Consider the following 21,005-nt stretch of genomic DNA (forward strand, 5'->3'; position numbering starts at 1 on the left):
TTAGGACATTGAGAAATGATGCTTTAGTGGGACTCCCTGCCTAAAATGAGGTCTCCCACCACCAGGGCCTCAGGCTCTGTGGACAGACTGACTGCCACCACATGCCCACCCTCACCACACTTCCAACTCTACCTGGGCTTCAGTTCATCTGTGCAGGAAGAATCAACTTTCCAACAGAATTCTAGTTTGGATCCTTGGACCCCTCACTCCCCAAATGCTTCTCAAACCTCTCTTTTGGCAAGGGTCCCTCCAACCCCAAATGAGATTCTGCTCTGGTTATCCAAGCTTTCCCACACTCTTAGTTGCATACCTTGGCTACTGTGAATAATGCTGTGATAAACGTGGGAGTGTATATATCTCGTTGAAATCATGTTTTCATTTCCTTTGGGTGGAATTCCCGGAAGTGGAATTGCTGGATCACATGGTAGATGTATTTTTAATTTTGTTGAGGAACCTCCATATTGTTTTCCATTGTGGTTGGACCAATTTAGGTTCCCACCAACAGTGTATAAAGGTTCCATTTCCACCAAATCCTTGCCAGTATCTGTTATCTCTCGTCCTTTGATGACAGCTATTCTAACAGTGGTAAGTGGTATTTCATTGTGGTTTTGATTTGCATTTCCCTGATGCTTAGTGATGATGAGCATCTTTTCATGTATCTCTTGGCCACTTTGATGTCCTCTTTGCAGAAATGTCTATTTAGTTCCTTTTTTTTTTTTTTGCCCACTAAAATAAGTCAAATTGTTTTTTGTTTTGTTTTGTTACTGTTGTTGAGTTGATTGAGTTCTTTATATACTTTGGATATGAAATCCCTTATCTGATATATGGTTTAAAATTTTTTCTCCCATTCTTTGCATTTTGTTAATTTTTTTTTTTTTTTTTGTCGTGGAGAAGCTTTTGAGTTTGATGTAGTCCTATTTGTTAATTTTTTTCCTTTCACTATTTGTACATCATACCCCCAAATTATTGCCAAGACCATTATCAATGAGCTCCTTCCCTGTGTTTTCTTCTAGGAGTTTTACGGTATCAGGTCTTATGTTTAAGTCTTTGTGGGTGATACGAGACAGAGTCCAATTTCATTGTTTGACATGTGTTTCTCCAGTTTTCCCAGCACTATTTGTTGAAGACATTCTCCTTTCTCCATTGGGTGTTCTTGGTTCCTGAATATTAGTTGGCTGTATATGCTGGGATTTAATTCTGGGCTCTCTATTCTGTTCCATTGGTTGATGTGTCTATTTTTGTGCCAGTGCTCTTTTTGTGTTTTTATTACTATAGCTTTGTGGTATAGTTTGAAATCTGGGAGTGTGATACCTACAGCTTTGTTCTTTTCTCTTAGGATTGCTTTGGATGTTCAGGGTCTTTTATGGTTCCACACAAATGTTAGGATTATTTCTTCTGTTTCAGTGAGGAATGCCGTTGCTATTTTGATGGGGATTGAGTTAAATCTATAGATCGCTTTGGGTAGTTTGGCAATTTTAACAATATTAATTCTTCCAATCTATGAATGTGGATGTCTTTTTGTGTCTTCTTCGATATCTTTCAGCAAAGTTTTGTAGTTTTCATTGTACAGATTTTTCACTTATTTGATTAAATTTATCCCTAAGGTAGCTTGTTGTTTTGATGCCATTGTGACTGCAATGGATTTCTTTATTTGTTTTTAAGATGCTTCATCATTAGTGTAAAGAAATGCACTTGATTTCTGTATGTTAATTTAGTATTCTGACATTTTAGTGAAAATATTAATTCAAACATTTTTTGACTGAGTCTTTGGGATTTTCTCTATTTAAGATTATATTATCAGCAAATAACGGCAATTTTAATTCTTCCTTTCTGATTTGGATGCTTTTTATTTCTTTGTCTTGCCTAGTTGCTCTAGCTAGGACTTCTAGGACTCCAATGAATAGAAGTGATGAGAGAAGGCATCATTGCCTTGTCCTGATCACAGAGGAAACACTTTCAATTTCTCTCCATTGAGTATAATGTTAGCTTTGGGTTTTTTGCATATGACCTTTATTTTGTTGAGATATGTTCCTTCTATATCCAGTCTAAGAGTTTTTATCATGAAAGTATGTTGTATCTTGTCAAATGCCTTTTCTGCATTTATTGAGATGGTCACGTGATTTTTATCTTTCATTTTATTGATATGTATTACATTTATTGATTTGTGTTTATTGAACCATCCTTGAACCCCAGGAATAAATCCTTTTAATGTGTTCTTGAATTTGGCTTGCTAATATTTACTCAAACATTTTTGCACTTACATTCATTGGGGATAATAATCTATACTTTTCTTTTTTGTGGTATCATCTGGTTTTGGCATCAAAGTAATGCTGGCCTTATAGAATGAGTTTGAAAGTGTTCTCTCTTCTTGAATATTTTGGAAGAGTTTGGAGAGAATTGGTGTTAATTCTTTTTTAAGATGTTTAAAAGAATTCTCCAGTGAAGCTGTCTGGCTCTGGAGTTTTCTGTGCTGGGATATTTTGATTACTGATTCTATCTCTATCTTTGATATTGGTCTGTTCAGATTTTCTATTTCTTCCTGATTTGAAGTTGGTAGGTTGTGTGTTTCTAGAACCATATCCATTTCTTCTGGGTTATGTGATTCATTGGCACATAATTGTTCACAGTAGCCTCTTATGATTCTATGTATTTTTGTAATTTCAGTTGTAATATCTCATCTTTCATTTCAAATTTTATTTGAGTCTTCTCTTTTTTTTTCCCCTAGTGTACCTAAAAGTTTTCTTAGTTTAGCTAAAGACTATCAGTTTTTTTTTTAATCTTTTTGAACAACCAGCTCTTAGTTACATTGATCTTTTCTATTATTTTTCTGGTCTCTATTTCATTTCTGTTCTGATCTTTATCATTTCTTTCTTTCTGATAACTTTGGGCTTAAATTGTTCCTCTTTTTCTAGTTCCTTAAGGTGTAAAGTTATGATGTTTATTTGAGATCTTCCTAATTTCTAGTATATATATTATATCGGGCATAGACTTTCCTCTCAGAATTGCATCCTACATGTATATTGCATCCCACATATTTGACATGTGTTTTCTTTTCTTTTTTTATGGAGGGTTTTTTTTTTTGATGTTGAGTTGTATGAACTGATTTAGAATATTAGTTTCAGGTGTTCAACATAGTGATTTAATATTTTTATAGATTATACCCCCCTTAATACTTACTATAAGATGCTCCATATGGCATGCAATACACCCTCATAGCTTATTTTATACACAGTAGTTTACACCTCTTCATTCCCTATCCCTATCTTGCCCCTCCTCTATTCCCACTCCTTTCTGGTAACCACTAGTTTGTTCTTTGTATCTAGGAGTCTGTTTCTGTTTTGTTATAGTCACTCATTTGCTTTATTTTTTTCTATTCCACACATAAGTGGTACCATACAGTATTTGGTTTCCTTTGTCTGATGTATTTTACTAAGCATAATACCCTCTAGGTCCACCCGTGTTGTTGCAAATGGCAAAATTCCATGCACTTTTATGGCTAGGTACTGTTCCATTGTATATTTATATACCACATCTTCTTTATCCAGTCATCTGTTGATGGACACTTAGGTTGCCTCCACATCTTGGCTATTGTAAATAGTGCTGCTCTGAATATCGAAATGCATGTATCTTTTTGAATTAATGTTTTCATTTTCTTCAGAGATATGTCTAGTAGTGGAATTGCTGGATCATATGGTAGCTCTATTTCTAGCTTTTTGAGGAAACTCCATCCTGTTTTCCACAGTGGCTGCACCAATTTACACTCCCACCAACAGTGTATAAGGGTTCCCTTTTCCCCACATCCTCACCAACATTTATTATTTGTGGTCTTTTTGATGACAGCCATTCTGACAGATGTGAAATGATATCTCATTGTGGTTTTGATTTGCATTTCTCTGATAATTTGTGACGTTTAGCATCTTTTCATGGCCTATTGGCCATCTGTACGTCTTCATTGGAAAACTGTCTATTCAGATCTTCTGCCCATTTTTTAATCAGGATTTTTTGATGCTGAGTTGTATGAATTGTTTATATATTTTGGATATGACTGGTAGGACATGTCATTTACAAATATAATAATTTTCATGTTTCTCATTGTGGCCCTTTCTTTTTCTCTTAGAGAAGTCTCTTTAACATTTTTTTTTGTAAAGCTGCTGCTCTTTTAGCTTTTGCTTGTCTGTAAAACTTTTGATCTCTCCATCAAATCTGAATGAGAGCTTTGCCAGGTTTTTCCCTTTCATTATTTTATATCGTATCACTCCTTCCTGACATGCAGAGTTTTTGCTGAAAAGGCAGCTGTTAGCCTTTTGGGAGTTCCTTTGTAGGTAATGTGATGCTTTTCCCTTGCTGAATTTAATATTCTCTCTTATCTTTAATTTTTGCCATTTAATTACAGTGTGTCTGGTGTGGTCCTCTTTGAGTTGATCCTGTGTGGGATTCTCTGTAATTCCTAGACTTGGATGTCTGTTTCCTTTCCCAAGTTAGGGAAGTTTTCAGCTATTATGTCTTCAGATGTGTTCTCTGCCCCTTTCTCTCTCTCTTCTCTTTCTGGGATGCTTATAATACGAATGTTAGTAGTCTTGATATTGTCCTAGAGATCCTCATTTCTTTTCTTTTTTGTTTTTCTGTTTAGAGTCCATGATTTTCACTACTCTGTCAGCTGCCTGATCCATTCCTTTGTATCATTTAGTCTACTATTGATTCCTTCTGGTGTATTTTTCATTTTGGTTATTGTATTCATCTCTGTTTGGTTGTTCTTTACATTTTCTAACTCTTTGTTAAAAATTTCTAACTTCTCACTTTTTTTATTCATTCTTCTCTTGAGTTCTTTGATCATCTTTGTGATCATTACCTTGAACTCTTTCTTGGGTAGATTGACTATCTCCACTTCACTTAGTTTTTCCTCTGGTGTTTAATCTTGTTCCTTCATTTGGAACATGTTTAACTTTTACCTTTGCCTTCATCTGATGGGAAAAGTGGAAGAATGACTTCTGCTGATGCAGATGTTTAATGGTCATGGGACTCCTTGGGGGAGGAATAACCTCTGGTTCCAATCAGTGTAGACATGCTTCTTCCCTAGTAGTCAGTTTCTATTTTTAGCTTTGGCCCCTGTAAACCCTCCTGTACCCCTTTAGGCAGCATGAAGTGCAGGTGCAAATGACTCTGGATCATCATTGCCTGATCCCACCTGTATGTAACTGACCCACAATAAATTTCATAAGTGCTTTGTTTTTTGGTGGCAAAGTTCCTTCCCAGTTTGGAGGATATATTCAATATCTCCACCTTCCAACATCAACCATTTCTAATTTGACAGCATGTGAATTTTTTCTCTTTCATTTGATGTTCAGTGTGTAGACTAACACTTAAGTTTGTAGGACATTAACACACTGATATTTAAAAATATCTACTTGTTTATTCAAGTTGAACACATGCCTGAAAAATTTCTCTAAGATATAAAAAAATAAGTAACCACTTAAAAAAATTTTTTATTCATATGATTGAGAAGAATTTAATTATAACCTTGATATTTAAACTACTTATGTCTCTGATGACTTTTCATTTAAAATGCTAAAGACATCAACAGGTTTAGAACACCATAAGTAAAATAAAAGAACTGCTCTTCGAATAGCTTAACGGTATTTTAGTAATCAACATGCAAAATTCCAGGTGGGTTTCTAGTTCTTTTAGTTTTCTCTAATTTTTGTATTTCCAAGATATTTTAGAGTCTCCATACTGATTCCTTCCCCCTTGGCTATGAAGGATCTTATTTTTGTTTGTTTGAAGGGATTTTATGGGATGAAAGTTTTGTCAATCCTATGAAATCATCATCCCGTCCTAATAAGTCCATAAACTTGACCTTATTTTCCTTCTGAATAATAGGAAAATCAGGCAAAACCTATCTGTTATGTTTCAAATTCTTTCCAAAGTGAAGCTGAAGTCTAAAGTGAAATCTAAAATCAAATAAACAATAAATGGGAAAAACACAAAAAGGATAGGTTGAAAAAATGTGGAAGTATGTAGGAAAAAAATCCATGAATGTTCAAAGGGTGCACAATATTGTGAAGTAAGTGTTTTAATAATGTGCATCTTGGAGCTTAAAATGCTTTTCGACCATCATTAGGAGTAATCACTTTCTGGATGAATCACACCTTTTGCAATCCTATGGTCATTTGCATAAAGAAGTTGCATGTTATGCATACGTGAGGTTGGCAATATGAAAAATATTCAAGCAATATAGAGCTCATCAAATTATTTAACCTCAATAAGTGGTTATTTTGAAATTGTAATTTTTTTCCAAATTAAAAAGGTCTCAGGTTGTACTCCCAGAAATGTGCACTGTGAAAACTTTTTCTGAATTAAATGGATTATTCAAAACATTTACAAGCACCCAAATCTCCATATTCCCAGCAAGAAAGCAAAAGTGGGAAATATTTGGGGCCTAGCCATACATTTATGCATGCAATGACTTAGGGGCATACATTCTGCTCCTAAGTTTATTCCAAGTATTGCCACACTTAAACAATGATGAATATTGAAAAAACTCTCATCCTCTTACAGATGGGTGGACTGTCTGAGAACATACATATTTTAAGTTTCCTTCCCCTTTAAATTGAAAAGGTATTATGAAAATTTAGCATTCAATGAAGACTGACGTGCACACAACAAAGTGATGCCTCCTTTCAGGAAAATCTTGCCAGACCTACTCGGTTTCAGTATGTCCTTCAGGTACAGCTCAACTGATCATTTTAAAAAAATAGTTCTTCTCAAATTATTTTTGATTTTTCAAATAATTTTGAAGTTGAAACAACCCGATCTTCATTCTAAAGTTGCTCTCATGCCTATAATGTAAACTACCGAGGTAGTTCTATAGGATGAGATCCTGAATCCTTAAAATGGGCCAAGGCAGGAGATGCATCATGGGTGAGTTGCAAATGGCACCGAGCAGATCTGAATGGTGTGCAACCCAGTGTGACCCGAGAGCATCGCAGCGCCCAGGCTGGTTTCTCCGGTGGTCCCCAGGTTAGTGCCTGGCCCTGGAGACCAGGTTCTAAGTTGGAATTACGCACTCACTGACCTTTTGGTGCTTGTGCTGGAGATAGGCAGGTAGTCTGTGACTGCGATGTACACGTACTGCTTCGCGTCATCTATTACGCTGTAGATGGCATCTATGTCAAAGCTTCTGTTTTTAGGGCAAAAGAGTTTGGGAGAATTCTGTGAAGACACAAAAACCAAACTTTTAGAGTATTAATTTTTGTCATCTGGGGAGTTCTCTTTGTTGTTGATATTTTTTAATTAAAAAAAAATGAATCTTGGCTTTTAAACCAGTTTTTTGCTAACCTACTTCCCAGTTCTTTATGAGATCAAATACATTTTCAGTCCTATCAAAGCTGACGCATGTCAAAATCATGGTGTCGTGGGATGGGTCTCAAATTTGTCCTTTAAATCCGTTTTGGGAGGGAATTCTTGTTTTCAATACACACACCTTTGATTTTTGCAGGATCAGTCCAGCTCTAAACTTATCTGACTCAGGCGTACATCCCTGTCATACATAACTGACTTTCTCAGACATTACCATATGCTCTAGAAGTACATTTTACTTGAAAGGTAATGTGGGCATAAAAATGTTCAAAACACATGTTCTGAAAGTCTTTTTGTTTTTGTTTTCAAATCTTCATTGAGTGAGGAAGAGGAGTGTTGATTGTTGAGAAAGGGTCAGCAGTAATTCTAGAGGAAAAACCAAGTAGCTTATTAAGATGCCAAGTGGGTAAGGAGAGATGGGAAGAAAGGATATTCTGCAAGACTGAAGCACAATGGAAAAAAGAGGCAAATTATACTCGAGGCATTTTTCTTGTGCTGCTCAAAGTGGTTTCCATCTCATAGAAGTATGATGTTTTTAGATAAAGTTGCTATAGAAAAGGAAAGATGTACTTTGGTTTTCTCATTGTTTTGCCACTGGAGGGGACTGAAAATAGTGTTTCTGTAATTCCTGTATCACTCTGACAAGCAATACAATAAGTGAAGGAATACAAACAATGGTGCTTAGTACCTAAGGTCAAATCAATGGTTTCTGGAACTGCCTGGAATTGACAGTACTGGGTCCTTCACCAAATGTTCCACCAGTAAGGTGGTCAGGGTCCATCACAAATGTTTGGGAATGACTCCCCACCCAGAGTTGGCAGGAATCCCTATCCCAGTTTAGAGAGAGAGAAGGCGAAGCTGTTGGATTGGATGCCCAGCTGAGCATGGGGCTGAGAAAGGAGCGTGTTGAAGGGTAATGCCCACCGGGCACCCCTGCTCAGAAAGTCATCTTGGCTGGTGAGTTTCAGAGTAAGTTTTGGATTTAAATTATTTAAATTATCCTCTTATGGAATGAGGATGAGCTTCCAAGTCTTAAAAAAAAAAAAACTAATGCAAAAAAAAGAGAAAGAAATCCCATCAAAAAAGTCCCAAATAGAACAACAAAAAATAAAGGAAAAAAATTAAAAAACAAAACCCAACGCAGTCCTACGCCCTTTCCCCAGCGCACACACACATGCAGACACTGCATCTGTCACCAGGATAGATGGCTTGTGCTTCTGCAGTGTCTCTCATGAGAGCAAGCCTCCCCCTTACTCCGGATTGTGGTTTCCCTCATTTAGGCACTGGTGCTGTTTGCTGGGGACTTTACACATCTTCTGAACTCATTTCCTTGTCTCCATGATGCTTAAAAAGCAAACAAATGTGTGTCACTCTCAGGACTCCTGGTTTCTTGGTGTTACGGAAACTACAGGCCAGCCAAGAAACAAGCACCACTCAGAGGGGTGGAGTACTCAGATTTATTACGCTGGTGGGCTCAGAGGGGCTTCTGCTCCGAAGCTCTGAGCACCTCCAAGACATGTGCATGAGGTTTTATACAGTTAATTACAAGCTTGGGGTATTCAGCCAACAGGCATGGAACAGCTTTAGCAGCATCATTATCACAAAAGTAGAGGCAGGGAGGCAGCAAACCAACATTTCAAGGCCAGATATGTGTCTCTGAAAATCCAGCTGGCTAGCAAAAAAAAAAAAACAAAACAAAACAAAAAAAAAAACACGAGCAGGGAATCAGCAAACAGACACTTATGAACTTAGATTTACGAGTTAGACCAGCCCACCTTTTCTTTCACATTGGAATCCAGTCTGATCTCACTAGGAGGGATGCATCCATAGCCTCTGAGACCCTGGCCTCGCACTTCTCTGCCTCTCTGGTTACCATGCCTTCTATACCCCAAACTGAAATAATCGCCAGCCCAAGGCCATGCTCTCATCTTGTCTGGCCCTGAGTATTTGCTCCTGCCGGCCCCTCTGGCTGATGTGTTTCCTGTCTTTGCCTGTCAGAGTGGCACCCATTCTCCAAGTTCTAGCTCATATACTATCTCCTCCATGAAACTCTTTTTTTTTTAACTTAAGTATAGTCAGTTACAATGTGTCGATTTCTGGTGTACAGCATGTTTCAGTCATGCATATACACACATATATTCTTTTTCATATTCTCTTTCATTATAGGTTACTACAAGATATTGAATATAGTTCCCTGTGCTATGCAGAAGAAATTTGTTTTTTTATCTATTTTATATATAGTAGTTAATACTTGCAAATCTCGAACTCCCAATTTATATCATCACCTAGAGGCTATTTCTTCTTTTTCTGTCCTCCCATTATATGATTTGTTTGTTACGTTATTTAGCATATTCACGCTTTTAATTACTTGCGCTTGCCTCATCTCCTTGCCTAGACTCTTACTAGCTTGATTTTAGGGGCTGTGTTTTCCTCATTTTTTTATCTCCATTAATAAATTAAATATTCAAGTTAATTAATTCCTTTAGCCTATGGGGTCTGCTTTAAACATTGTTTAAGTTTAACATGGAGAAGCTGAGGGTCTTAGTTCTACACAGGTGCCTAGGCTAACACTGAAATGTGTCCAAATGCCTATGTTTTTGTTTTGGTTAGGAACTTCCTCACCTTCCCTACATATTCCAAAAACTGGATTTTGGTTTCAGGGAGGAACACGTTTAGACACAGAGTTGCTGGTCTCATTACATTTGCTGATATTAGTTTGGACACTGTATCTTCGTTGATAACAGAATTTATATGATGGTGATGTGCCCAGTTCCAGCATTTAAAACCTGTGGCATGCTGGGCATGTCTCTTACACTTCCTGAGCCTCCACTTCCAGTGCGGTAAGAACAGTGACAAGCCTTTCACGCTGGTTTGCTTTGAGGCTTAAATAAGAGAATGGCTTCCTCCTGGCTGGGTCTGCCTCTCCTCTGTGCTTACTTTCGTTCATTCAGCAAATATTACTGAGTATCTGCCATGCACCCGGCTCTAGTCTGGGCACCTGGCATGTATCAGTGATGAAAACAAGTTTCCTGCTTTGTTGGAGCTCCATTCCAGGACATGCTACATCGCGCCGCATTCATCTGTCTGTGTGATTCTCCACCAGCTTGTGAGCTGCTTGGCTCTATGTCTCCTGCACTTTGTCCCATGCCATGCTGAGCACATATTATATACTCTATAAATATCTGTGGAATGAAAGGGAAAATGCTTCTTCAATCAATGAGTGTTGGAGGCTTGTGTGACCCCCAACCTCCACTCCTAGCTGGAGTTGCTTCATTCTGGGTATTTCCATCCACATGTGAATAGACCTTTTATTTGCCCTTGCCTTTTTGTTTCCTGTGTTCCCACTGCCTAACCCAGTGCCTACAGTACGGCAGGTGCTTCAAGCGTTTATTAAGGAAATGCATGACTATTTGTATTAGTACCTCTGCCCCTGGGGTCATGGCAGTACTTGACTGTGCATCTAGAGTCCTCTACATTTGACAACAGTGTCTGGATATACTGTTGGCTTTAGAATGTTTGCTCAAGGTATAAATGAAAAAACAGCAACGTGAAGAATGATCTACTGCTCTGACAGAGGAAGTTAACTGGTTCCCATTGTTTACTTAGAGAGAAGGCTGTTAAGTTTCCTTCTTACCATTCCTGAATTAATTTTCTGATCCTTGCATCATGTACTTCTTTATTCCACAGCAAAACACAAGGAGAGGGAAAATACAGACCCTTTTCTTTGTTTCAGCTCGGCGATGATCTTTTACCAATTAAATGCTCTTGAGGCACCTCTGTAACCTATGTTTCTTATATCTTACATCTTTTTTTTGGAAACCTTGAAACAATTTATTGAGTTGCTTTATACAAAATTAACAATTTCCACACCACCCGCAACCCCAACACAAAGTCACAGCCCTTTTACATCCAAGAAAGGCCCCAGGAGGAAAGCCCGCTCTGCTGGCAGCTCTGCAGACCTGCCCTGCTGTGGCTTTTTAAGTCACTCACTCTTACCACAAACAAAGCATCAACAAGGAAAAGAAATGCCTTATATGTGCATGCACTTTTGTTTGCATATTCATTAAATACTTGCTTTAGCAGGGTTTTGATGTATTTCAGTTTCCTAGCTTTTAAAATAGTCTATTCTCCATCCCTAGAATATATACACTAAAATGTAGTTAAACATAAAAAGACAACCCACAGAATGGGAGAAAATATTTGCAAATCACATACATTCTCTGGAATGTATAAAGGACTCTTACAACTCAATAACAAAAAAACCAAGTAATCTATTTGAAAAATAGGCAAAGGATTTGATGGATAATTCTCTGAAAAGATAAATGAATGGCCAATAAGTCATTAAAGTATACAAATCAAAACCACAAGATGCATTTTACACCCACTAGGAGGGCTAAAATAAAACAGAAAATTACAAGTATTGACAAAGACATAGAGAAACTGAAACCCTCATTTATTGCTGATGGAATTGTAAAAGTGGTGCAGCCAATTTGGAAAAGTTTGTCACTGTCTCAAAATGTTTAACACAGAGTTACCACAGTACCGAGCAGTTCCATTCCTAAATATAAACCCAAAAGAACCGAAAACAGGTATTCAAATAAAAAATTTGTACCTGAAGGTTCATAGCACTATTCACAGTAGCCAAATGCTAAAAATACCCAAATGTCCACCAACTGATGGATGGATAAACAAAATACGATATACCCACACAACAGAATATTATTTGGCCATAAAAAGGAGAAAGTACTGATTCATGCACTTTGAAAACAATATACTAAGTGAAAAAAGTCTGTTACGAAAAACTGCATATCGTATTACTGCATTTATATGAAGCGTCTAGAAAAAGGCAAATCCTTTGAGACAGAAAGTAAATGAGTACTGAGGGAAGAGGAAAATGGAGAGTGACTACTAATGGGTATAGCTTTTTCCTTAGTGGTGATAAAAATATTCTGGAATTAGAAGGTGGAGATGATTGTAAAATTCTGTGACTATACTAAAACCCACTGAATTGTATGCTTTAAAAAGATGAATTTCATGGTAGTAAGTTATATTTCAATAAAGCTATTAAAATGCAATTAAAATATAAGCAGAGATTCTAAAGAGAAATATAATTATATTTTCCAGAGCAGCCCGAAGTCCTATTCAATGTCGACCCTCACTCACTAAACAAATCTCAGTTTACATGACTGATGGGTGAATGAGCTAAATAATAAATAAGAAATGATACCCGTCTAGCACCCAGATCAATAAAAGCAGATCTTTAACTAACCAGTTTTTATCTTGGAAATCAAATGCATGATCTCAACAGCTCTAAAAAGAACTCTACAAGAAAGGACAAAAACTCAGCCCACTGTTCTGTCTTCTGATTTCAATGGGGAATGTAAGAAAAGTGAAATGATCTGGCCCTGAGTTACTAAAGATCGCATGGTTAAACCCAACTGCCTCTTTGTGTCCCATGAGAAAATGAGAAAAAACCCACATCTATATCATAACTTAAAATTTCTATTTAAACATGCTAAGTTATTAATCACCTAAAATCTAATTTTGGGAATGATAATTCTTAAGGTCTTCAAGTATATTCTTTTGTGTTAATTTAGTCTTGGGACTGTCAGCTTATAAAAATATAATATACTATTTAAGACATTTTACAACAAATATTTTGAATTTAAATAAAATTTTCTTGGCATTTGTTTAGCACATATGCTCAGAAAACTGTATGTATCCTGGAACTTTTTATTGGTATTACACTAATAGAACCAACCCAACATTTGTTACTGCTCTGTGGAGCCCTGAGGGAGGTGCTGGGAATACCAGTGCTGAAGAGAGTACAGCACATGACCTTCAGAGCGTTATAAAGTAGTGGGAGAGATAATCAATAAACAAAGAGTTACAAAAATGTGATAAGTGCTGTAACAGAGGTGGGATCAAAGGGCTCTGAGCAAACGACACCATTTCTAGCAGGTGCGGTTTTCTGACTTTATTTTATACATGTAAGATTTTATACCCCTGTAAAAATAGTGTTCAATTAATACCTCTTGAACTGAAATTCAAAAGTTGAACTGAAATTTAAAAAATTCAAAGGCCATTAAGAGGAAATGGAAAATAATAATTTAAAATAATAAATGAAAATAAAAAATAAAGGCACTGCATGGTTTCAATGACTATACCTGAAGGACTGTTAAAAAAAAAAACAACTCAACTTATTTTGTGGCAGACCATTTAATAAAAAGCAATTTGTAAATCTGCCCTAGAATACAAGAAGGGCCTTGCATTTTCACAGACTTTATTAAAGGCCTGAGCCCTCTCTGTTAAATTTGGGATCAACAAATGAGGAACCCCCTACTTTTTTAAGGATCAGAATTTAAATTTATGCAACGACCACATTCACTCATCTCTAAGATTCAGACCATAAATTCCAAAAGCAACCATTACTGAAACTGTCTCATAATTCATCTATTTCTTGCTGCTTCCATCTGTCCTACTGGACCTGGTTGAGTGAATGTCCCTTGTTGCCATCTGGATTAAGGGTTCCTTGGCAAATTTCCTATTGCAACTCATCTGCAAATTAAGAATAATATCTGGCTTTGTTATCTTATAGGGTTGTCTTGAGAGAAAATAAAATTGACTACATGAAATAATTTTGTTAGTAAAATGCCCTATACAATATGCTGCTGCATTACTGACCTCCACACATACCAAAAAAAGTTTTCTTTAGTTCTACTTGATGAAAATCTTTTGTAGTCTATTTTATGTTATTCATATTTATATGGATTTAAGACAAATAACTTCAGTTTCCTCTCTACAGCCACAGTTCTAAATTTTCAGAATGTGCTTTCATTTTAATAGGCAAAAAGACTCCTATTCACCCTCCTATGAAAAGTTCTTCTGTGACATAAGTTGTCAGCGTAGAAGCACATGGCTCAACAGTGAGGAAGCTGCCGTATTAACTTGGGAGTAGAGTTTAGAGAAGTTTCTCAGAGCATCAGGACCAACTCAGAAGCCTGATCCAAATCAAAATTCTAAGGTCTCACCCAGGTCCTGTGGATCAGATCCTGGTGAGGGTTGGGGGGACTGTTAAGTTTGCGTTTTAAACAGGTTCCCCATTGGGTTCGTAAGTAAAGTCTGAGGACCAGGGGTGCAGGCCCAGATGTTTACACTGCCCACTCTCAGCAACACCGTGGGGATGGCTGTGGTGTGTGGGCAGTGGGGTGGGCGGGTGCGAGGTGGTGATTTTCAGGGCAGTCGAGGCCTGGATGCTGTGCCCCACCCTCCTGAATGGGCCTCTTGCTGTCCAGCCCCAACCAACTACAACAGCTCTGCTTCGGTCTATTTTACGCACAGGGGTTCCCTCAGATTTGTTTCATCAAAGGGTTCTATTCCTAAAGTCAATCTGAAAATCACCGACGAACAGCATCAAAAACAGGATCTGGTATCAGAAGACCCGGTGCTGGTGTCCCTCCTGGCACCTGCTCTCTGATGGTCTTTGCTCTTTCTGCTAGCAGATGAACTTCAGTATCTTCACTTGTGACACAGTCATCATCCTGAGTCTGCCTTAAGGGGTGACTGTGCGGCTCAAATCAGATAACGCAAAGTACCCGAAACTAGGACTGATTACTAACAGGTGTTGTTAGTACCAGCAGGGACAGCACATGACTGAGTGGAAGAGTGGCTCTGCTTTAACTCTTCAAGGGATGTGTCACAGCCGATCTGTCAGGTTCATTTTTGCCCAGCACAGGATCGCCCTCGAACATTTCCACTGAATAAAGGGACTCTGGAGGAAGGAGGGAGGAGGGGAAGGAAGAGGAGGAGAAAGAGAGCAAAACTCACCGACACAAATGCTTGAGATTTGGTTTCGTTCAATTGAAGCTGCAATTTCTTTTCATTGTCATAGACCCCATAGAGCCTCTTGGACCAGGTCTGCGGGACTCTGCTCTTGAATTTTAATGAACTATATAAAGCAAATATCCTTTGCAAATCTAGGACCAGGCAGCTGCAGTTGTAGAAGATGACACCAAGTTCTTTCATCTGTGAAATTAAAATTGAAAGCATCAATGCCATGTACATATGATAGTGTTATTCTCCGAGGGAAAAAAAGTGCAAGAACATAGTAGCAGTGACTTTTTTTCTTGTAGTTGTTACACGATAACAGCTATATATATGTATGTGTCTCTGTATGTTTATATCTCTAAGTACGTAGATACAGTCACATTATGGTATACAGAAATGATGTGTTATTAAAATGCTTAAATATTTAAGCAGAACTTTTGCTTGAGTTTTGCATTTGAGCTCTTATAATTTGTCCATACTCACCTACACTTTTAATACCAGCTTTTCAGATTCTTTCCTTTAACATTCCATTTTTGGGTATGAATCCTTAAATCATGAAGCAATATAAAGATTGACTTTTAGCTGCAGTATAACAGAATGGTTTAGACCATGGATTCTGGAGTCGGAATTAGGTTCCAGCTTTACAACTGGAATTAGGTTTCAGCTTTACGACTTTCTAGGTGTGTGATTTGGGGCAAGATTTTCCCAAGAGGCATCATTTTCCTCTTCCATGAAAAGGAGACAATAGTATTTATTTCATGCAGTTGCTATGATACATGACATGGTTAATACATTTTACGGGCTTACAATAGTACCTATCACATGGTAGCCACTAAAAATATGTTAGCAATTTTTATTCTTATTAACATTGCACAAGCCTCAAAAGAAAGAGACCAAAGGAATCTTGCTTTGTCTCTGAGTCTGTTTCTGTTTCGTAGATGAGTTCACTAGTGTCCTCTTTTCCTTCTTTTTTTTTTTTTAAGATTCCACGTATGAGTGATATCATGTGGTATTTTTCTTTCTCTTTGTACACCAGAAATTGACCCATTGTAACTGACTATACTTCAAAAAAAAGAAAAGAAAAGAAAAGAAAAGAATCTTGTAACAAATTGTAGAGATGATTTTGTCTACCTCCTTTGATGCACTGATGAAGAAAGTAAGTCTTACACAGGTAAGTTAACATATATTTTCTCAAGTGAGAGATTTAGTCCGGGGTAGATTAAGAATTTGAATGAAGGTTTTCTGACCCTTGATCAAATACACCCAGGAACATAGCAATACTGGCTTCAAGTCCAGTGTCACTTTGTAAAAAATTACAGATTTCTAATTTAGTCAATTAAAGTGAAAAAGTGAAATTTTGGTCTTAAAAGAACAGCATGAATATACATGCCTCATGATCTGAACACCAAGGGAGGAATCTGGCAGAGACACCTTGATATTAAGTTCCCTTCCCTTCCCTTCCTCCAGCCCCCTACTCAAGACTCTACTCAGGATTACAGGAGAGGTCACCCCCTGTGTAGGGACCCGTATCTCTTTGCCTATTAGGACTCCCCAGTACAGCACTCCATGGAGATCTTCCCATAGTCATCTATACCCGCCTGGCATCATTTTTCCAGCTCCATAGGGGCACAGAATAGATGGACACAAGTTATTTAACCTGCTGATGGACTTGTCCCTATTTTTTCTCTGATACAAAATATAAAGCAACGACCATCCTTGTACATACGTTACTGTGCAGCTGTACAAGGACTGCTCTTAGATTCCGAGACTTGAATGGACACAGAAACCATGGGCAATTAGAGGTTAAGAAAGTGGGAAGAGCTACAGTGGGGAGGGTGTGTCAGGTGTATACAAAGGTGCTGAGTCTGGTGGGATAGAATCAGAGCTGCATGGCTGAAGTTGAGGAAGATGGGGAGAATGTGTATGTGTGTGTGAGCGTGTAAACATTCTTGTCTGATGGCAGAGAGTAAAACTGGTGGGATAGGTATGCCAGATTCCCAAGGGCCTTTGTGCTGGGATAGGCAGCTTGACATTTGCGCTGAAGGTCCTGGGGAGGCAGGTAATGATGCAGTGGGGCATGGACAGGCTGTGGACTGGAAAGGTCCCTCTGCCTGGGTGTGGAGACAGGATGAGGGAGCTGGGGGAGGGGCATTTGGACCCCTGGCAAGGGGAGAGGCCCACACATTCCTATGTGTTTTCAAATCTCAGGGATTTCCCCTAACTGTCTAGTGTAACTGCTAATGATTGCTGATCTCATTCCAGATTGGTGCAGGGTCCAGCTTGCTGTTCGCGAAGTCTCTGCTGACAGGATGGCAGGAGCATTAGGCTCTGCATCTGACTGTCACACTTCTGGGCCTTTCCCCAGATTAAATCAGTGCTGCCTCATTCTATTCTCCAAGGAAGCCTTTATCATCTCAGGGTTCTCAACTTTTGTACCTGTTTCACTTTATAAGTAGATTTTTAGTCTGGTGGTGGGGGTGGGGACAGCAGAGCTGAGACTCAGGTTCCCCCATAAGTAAGCAGCTGCCCCTCTCTGACATGTTTCCTTGTTTGCCAGACACAGGCAAGGTTAGGGGACATCCAGAGGGCTGGCCTGGCCTGGGGCCATCATCAGGAAAAAAAACAGACACACAAAAATGACCTGAGGCCAAAGATGTGGACTGAAGTCTAAGCTGTTCCACCAACCAGATTATAGGGCCTTGGGCGAGTCACCCAATTTCAGTCCTTGTCTCTTTTTCTGAACAAGCAGGGGGCTGAGCTCATAAAGTCAACAGGGGTCTTCCAGCCTTGCCACCTACAAAGAGAGCAACCACTCTGCAACATGGCATGACATGAGGAATCTGGTTAAGCGCCCTTGTGAAATGTGACGTCTAGAAGGGTGTCAGGTAGCAGCTCTTAGAGCTTTTCCCTGCGGAGGAACAAGGGAGAGAGAGAGGGAAGGGCCTCGCCATGTGACTGAACAGAACACAGCGAGTCCTCTCCTAGAACAGGCCCTGAAGACAGACTAACTCCACCGAGGGCGAGGCACTCCACCTCTTCGCAGTTTTCATCTGTAGCTTGGTTGGATACCCCTGGGAAATCCAGGAAGGTTAAAACAGATGTTTCATAAACATCAAATGAGAGCAAATCATTGTTAAGGATTTGGGCTTAGGGACTAAAATCGAGTTGTATTAATATTATGGCTGTTCAACTCAAGAGCTGTATGACTTTGGACTGGCTCTTCAACTTCTTAAAGCCGCCAAGATGAAGAGAAAAGTAGTTGAGACATGGGACCGTCAGCTTGGCCTTGATATTTCTAGGAACTGACCTGGCACTCAAGCTGCATCCCAGGATCTCCTGTCAAAAACGCTTTCACAGAACACTAGCATCAGATGAGGCCACTCTGTTGACTCTCCAGGGAGAAATGGAGATGAAAACAAGACCTGTCTGTAACTGTGTGCGAACACAGACAAAACAGGAGCACTGTCCAAGCCACAGAAAGGACCAAAGAGCCCCCACTCTGGCTAATATGGGTGACGGCTGCTTCTTTATCTATCACATCTTCAGCCTGGCTTCATCCCCCCGCCCCCATACAGATAAGATTTGTTAAAACACTGAATCATAAAGCTGCCTTACTCCCAACAGCATCCAATCCTGAGCAAAGCCCTGCCTCCTTATCCCTTCCCCACATCACCTTGCACAAGCCAAAACCCCATAGTAAGTCCTTCCTAAACCGGCTTCCTTACATCCTGCGGGTTGCCACATTGTCACTTTTCCTCCTTGTAACAAGCAACTCATCTCCAGCGTGCAGGCTGGATTTTGGTCAGAGGGCAACAGCCTCCTTCTCCCCAGAACGGGCACGTCACAGGGCCGTGAGCACAGACAAGTCAGTGCAGCGCGCGCAGTGCCCGGCACTCCGTGTGTGCTGGCTGCTGGTCCTCCACCCTAAGTCGCACTGCACAGGGAGGACTAGCTAGTCAACACGGTTTCGGCTGAAACAGGAAGTGGCCCAGGCAGAAAAAGAGGAAGAATTTGGGGGGGGAAATGAACAAATGAAGGCGCAAATGGCTCTAAGTAAGGGCATAAAGAAAGGCTGCATTTTGAGAGGAGGCTCTGACCATTAAAACCTAAAGCAAGTGGTGCTCCTGAAACATTTTCAGTGTTGCTCTGTCTTCTGGTCTCTGTATCTGTTATGCACCTCGTGTTGGAATGTGTACCATTGCACATTTAAATCTGGAAATCTGAGGAACCCATTCTTTAAAAGCTAATGGAAGAACTGGAAGCAATATGATAGAAATGTATTTAATGGCAGCATAATTATTAATGATGTTTGTCCCTTTGGGTATAATGAGACAGAGGGGAAGCCTATTTATGAAATTCTCAGCATTTATCATCCCCGGGGCTGCCCTCATGTACCATTTATCATCATTGCCATGCAAGCGGTCACTGTCTCTCTGTGCGCCCTGCCTAGATTTTCTCCAGAGACTAATATTTCCAAAGTTTCTATTCTAAACAAAGATTTAGTGTCCCTTTCCCTCTGTTGTGTAAGCTGCTTTTTGTGTACTTTTGTCTACAATCTCTGACGTTATTCTGCCGTGACTGCATTATAGCTTTAGACTCTGAAGGCAATGGAAGAAGCCAAGCTTTGCCTTTTAGAGATGTAAAGAGAATTTTACTTCCTCTCTGTACCTTCCTCTCCATCTTAGAATGACTCAACCCATTTCTAAATATACATATTTGGTTTAAGCTGGTATCAACTGAAGATGGACAAAAAGAAACTGGCTTTTGTTTGGCAAATTTTTCAATTGGAGCAAAAATTCAGGGTAGGTTTATGAACACACCTTAAAATACTGGCAATGAGGGGAATAAAGACTGGGCCTCTGAAGAGCTTTTATGTCTAGATTATCAAAGGAACCAAAAGCTAAATTGATCGACTGACTGCTTGACTGACCAGCTGAGGCACTGCGATGGGCTGCCCTGACTGTTCGGTTCAAGCACACAGCTGACGACCGATGCAGTGGTCCAAACGTCTGAATAAAATCGTCTTGAAAAATCCGGAGATTTATCAGCTAATGAGTCTTTAGAAGATAATTAGTCTTAGGGGGAGACTCTCCTTTCCACAAAGTGGGCATTGTGTCAGTGATCAACCCATGAGCTAAGAGAGGTACTCCCTCCACTGGGTACCCCGCCCGGAAGCTGTCCTACAGGTAATGATTTTATTTACAGCTTGAGTTACATCAACGGTTCTGTGATGTCTTTTGCATTAGGAGCCGTACTGAGGTGCTTCTTTCTTTCTTTTTCTTCTCTTTTTTTTAGGATCCAGAGAGTAGATTTTATTTGTATTTTAACAATGTAAGCAACACAAACTTTGGCTCTACAGTTCCTCATTTACTGTTTTTTTTTCCCCACCGGTTCTAATTCTTTTTCGTTTGTGAGTTTGGAAAAAAAAATTTTTTTTTTCTTAAATGTTTGGGTTTGAAACAATCCATTAGATGCTCTAACTTACTGCTTAGGGAGAAATAAAAACCGAAGTGGTGCTAGTTTATTAGCATGCTCACTGTGCACCAGCACTGTTCTAAATGCTGTTACAAGTCTGCATTCATTAAAACCTCACAGCAACCCATTGCACAGGTAAGGAAACTGAGGCATGGAGAGATTAAGGGACTTGTCCAAACACACAGCTTGTGAGCAGGGAAACTCAATGATTAGTTTAATATTTCATTTTCAAGGAAGAATTCCTTACACAGGGCAACCAGAATTTCCTTGGGTGAGGGTTAAATCTTACTGTTTCTGTGTGTGCACTCTTTTTTTGTGCCCTGGAGTTTCTCTTTCCATGAGTAGTC

The 21,005-nt window shown here is 39.1% G+C and overlaps 1 protein-coding gene and 1 long non-coding RNA gene across 4 annotated transcripts in view; one reads left to right on the top strand and one right to left on the bottom strand.

The window, feature by feature from the left end:
- PLD5 (phospholipase D family member 5) overlaps positions 1-21,005 on the bottom strand; it is a 211,355-nt gene that overhangs the window by 12,281 nt on the left and 178,069 nt on the right. For all 3 annotated transcript variants that reach the window (XM_032466511.1, XM_032466513.1, XM_032466512.1), the window contains 2 exons: positions 15,184-15,381; positions 7,073-7,209 (listed from right to left, as the gene is read on the bottom strand). In XM_032466511.1, the coding sequence (XP_032322402.1) occupies positions 7,073-7,209; positions 15,184-15,381 (335 nt within the window). The remainder of the gene's footprint in view (positions 1-7,072; positions 7,210-15,183; positions 15,382-21,005) is intronic.
- On the top strand, positions 2,907-7,781 carry LOC116659247. Its single transcript, XR_004314485.1, has 3 exons — positions 2,907-3,069; positions 5,801-5,804; positions 7,771-7,781. It is a non-coding gene; the product is annotated as an uncharacterized LOC116659247 (long non-coding RNA).

This window comes from Camelus ferus, chromosome 23, assembly GCF_009834535.1.
Source record: "Camelus ferus isolate YT-003-E chromosome 23, BCGSAC_Cfer_1.0, whole genome shotgun sequence".
NCBI lineage: Eukaryota > Metazoa > Chordata > Mammalia > Artiodactyla > Camelidae > Camelus > Camelus ferus.